The 500-nt window shown below is 43.6% G+C and overlaps 1 protein-coding gene across 1 annotated transcript in view; it reads right to left on the bottom strand.

The window, feature by feature from the left end:
• Nucleotides 1-293, bottom strand: part of T265_03478 (hypothetical protein) — a gene marked incomplete at both ends in the record, with an annotated part of 4,946 nt that extends 4,653 nt beyond the window's left edge. Inside the window, one exon of the mRNA XM_009167978.1 lies at nucleotides 229-293. Within this exon, the coding sequence (XP_009166242.1) occupies nucleotides 229-293 (65 nt within the window). The remainder of the gene's footprint in view (nucleotides 1-228) is intronic.
• Nucleotides 294-500: the final 207 nt, after the last annotated feature.

Here is a 500-nt window from a genome sequence, read left to right as displayed (position 1 = left end):
GTTTCGTCTCTTCCTGACCAGACTGGATTTGCTCTGTTTGATCATTTGAGCTGGGATATGTGTGCATCACAGTTGACTGCTATATCACGGAGCGAACGACATCAATACGGAATAAAACCCCAGATATTGCGACTTAGACTCATAGCGTTCCGTTTTACTTTAACCCATTTGTAATTAGTTGTTGTATTTTATGATTTCCACTCAGAATAAAAATGAAAAAAACCTCACAGTGGTGACAAATGACAAAGAACATACAGGTTCAGTAGGTTAAACTGGTCGCAAGAATTTGACATGTGTATCATCGTTCAGCTGCAGCACCCTTTCGGTGCCTAACTGCCATGCCACCTGAAGGTTGCACGAAGGCTGGAATACTTCCAGGTTGCCCAAGGGGAAGTTGAGAGACAGAGACCGGGTTCGAACCACGGACCTTCCGGTCAGTAAATTCGTGCTCTAACCAACTGAACGATCTTGACCCCAGAAGAATTAACTTTTCTATCCAA

This window comes from Opisthorchis viverrini, assembly GCF_000715545.1.
Source record: "Opisthorchis viverrini unplaced genomic scaffold opera_v5_50, whole genome shotgun sequence".
Classification (NCBI taxonomy): domain Eukaryota; kingdom Metazoa; phylum Platyhelminthes; class Trematoda; order Opisthorchiida; family Opisthorchiidae; genus Opisthorchis; species Opisthorchis viverrini.
This window is presented reverse-complemented; position numbering and strand designations above follow the sequence as displayed.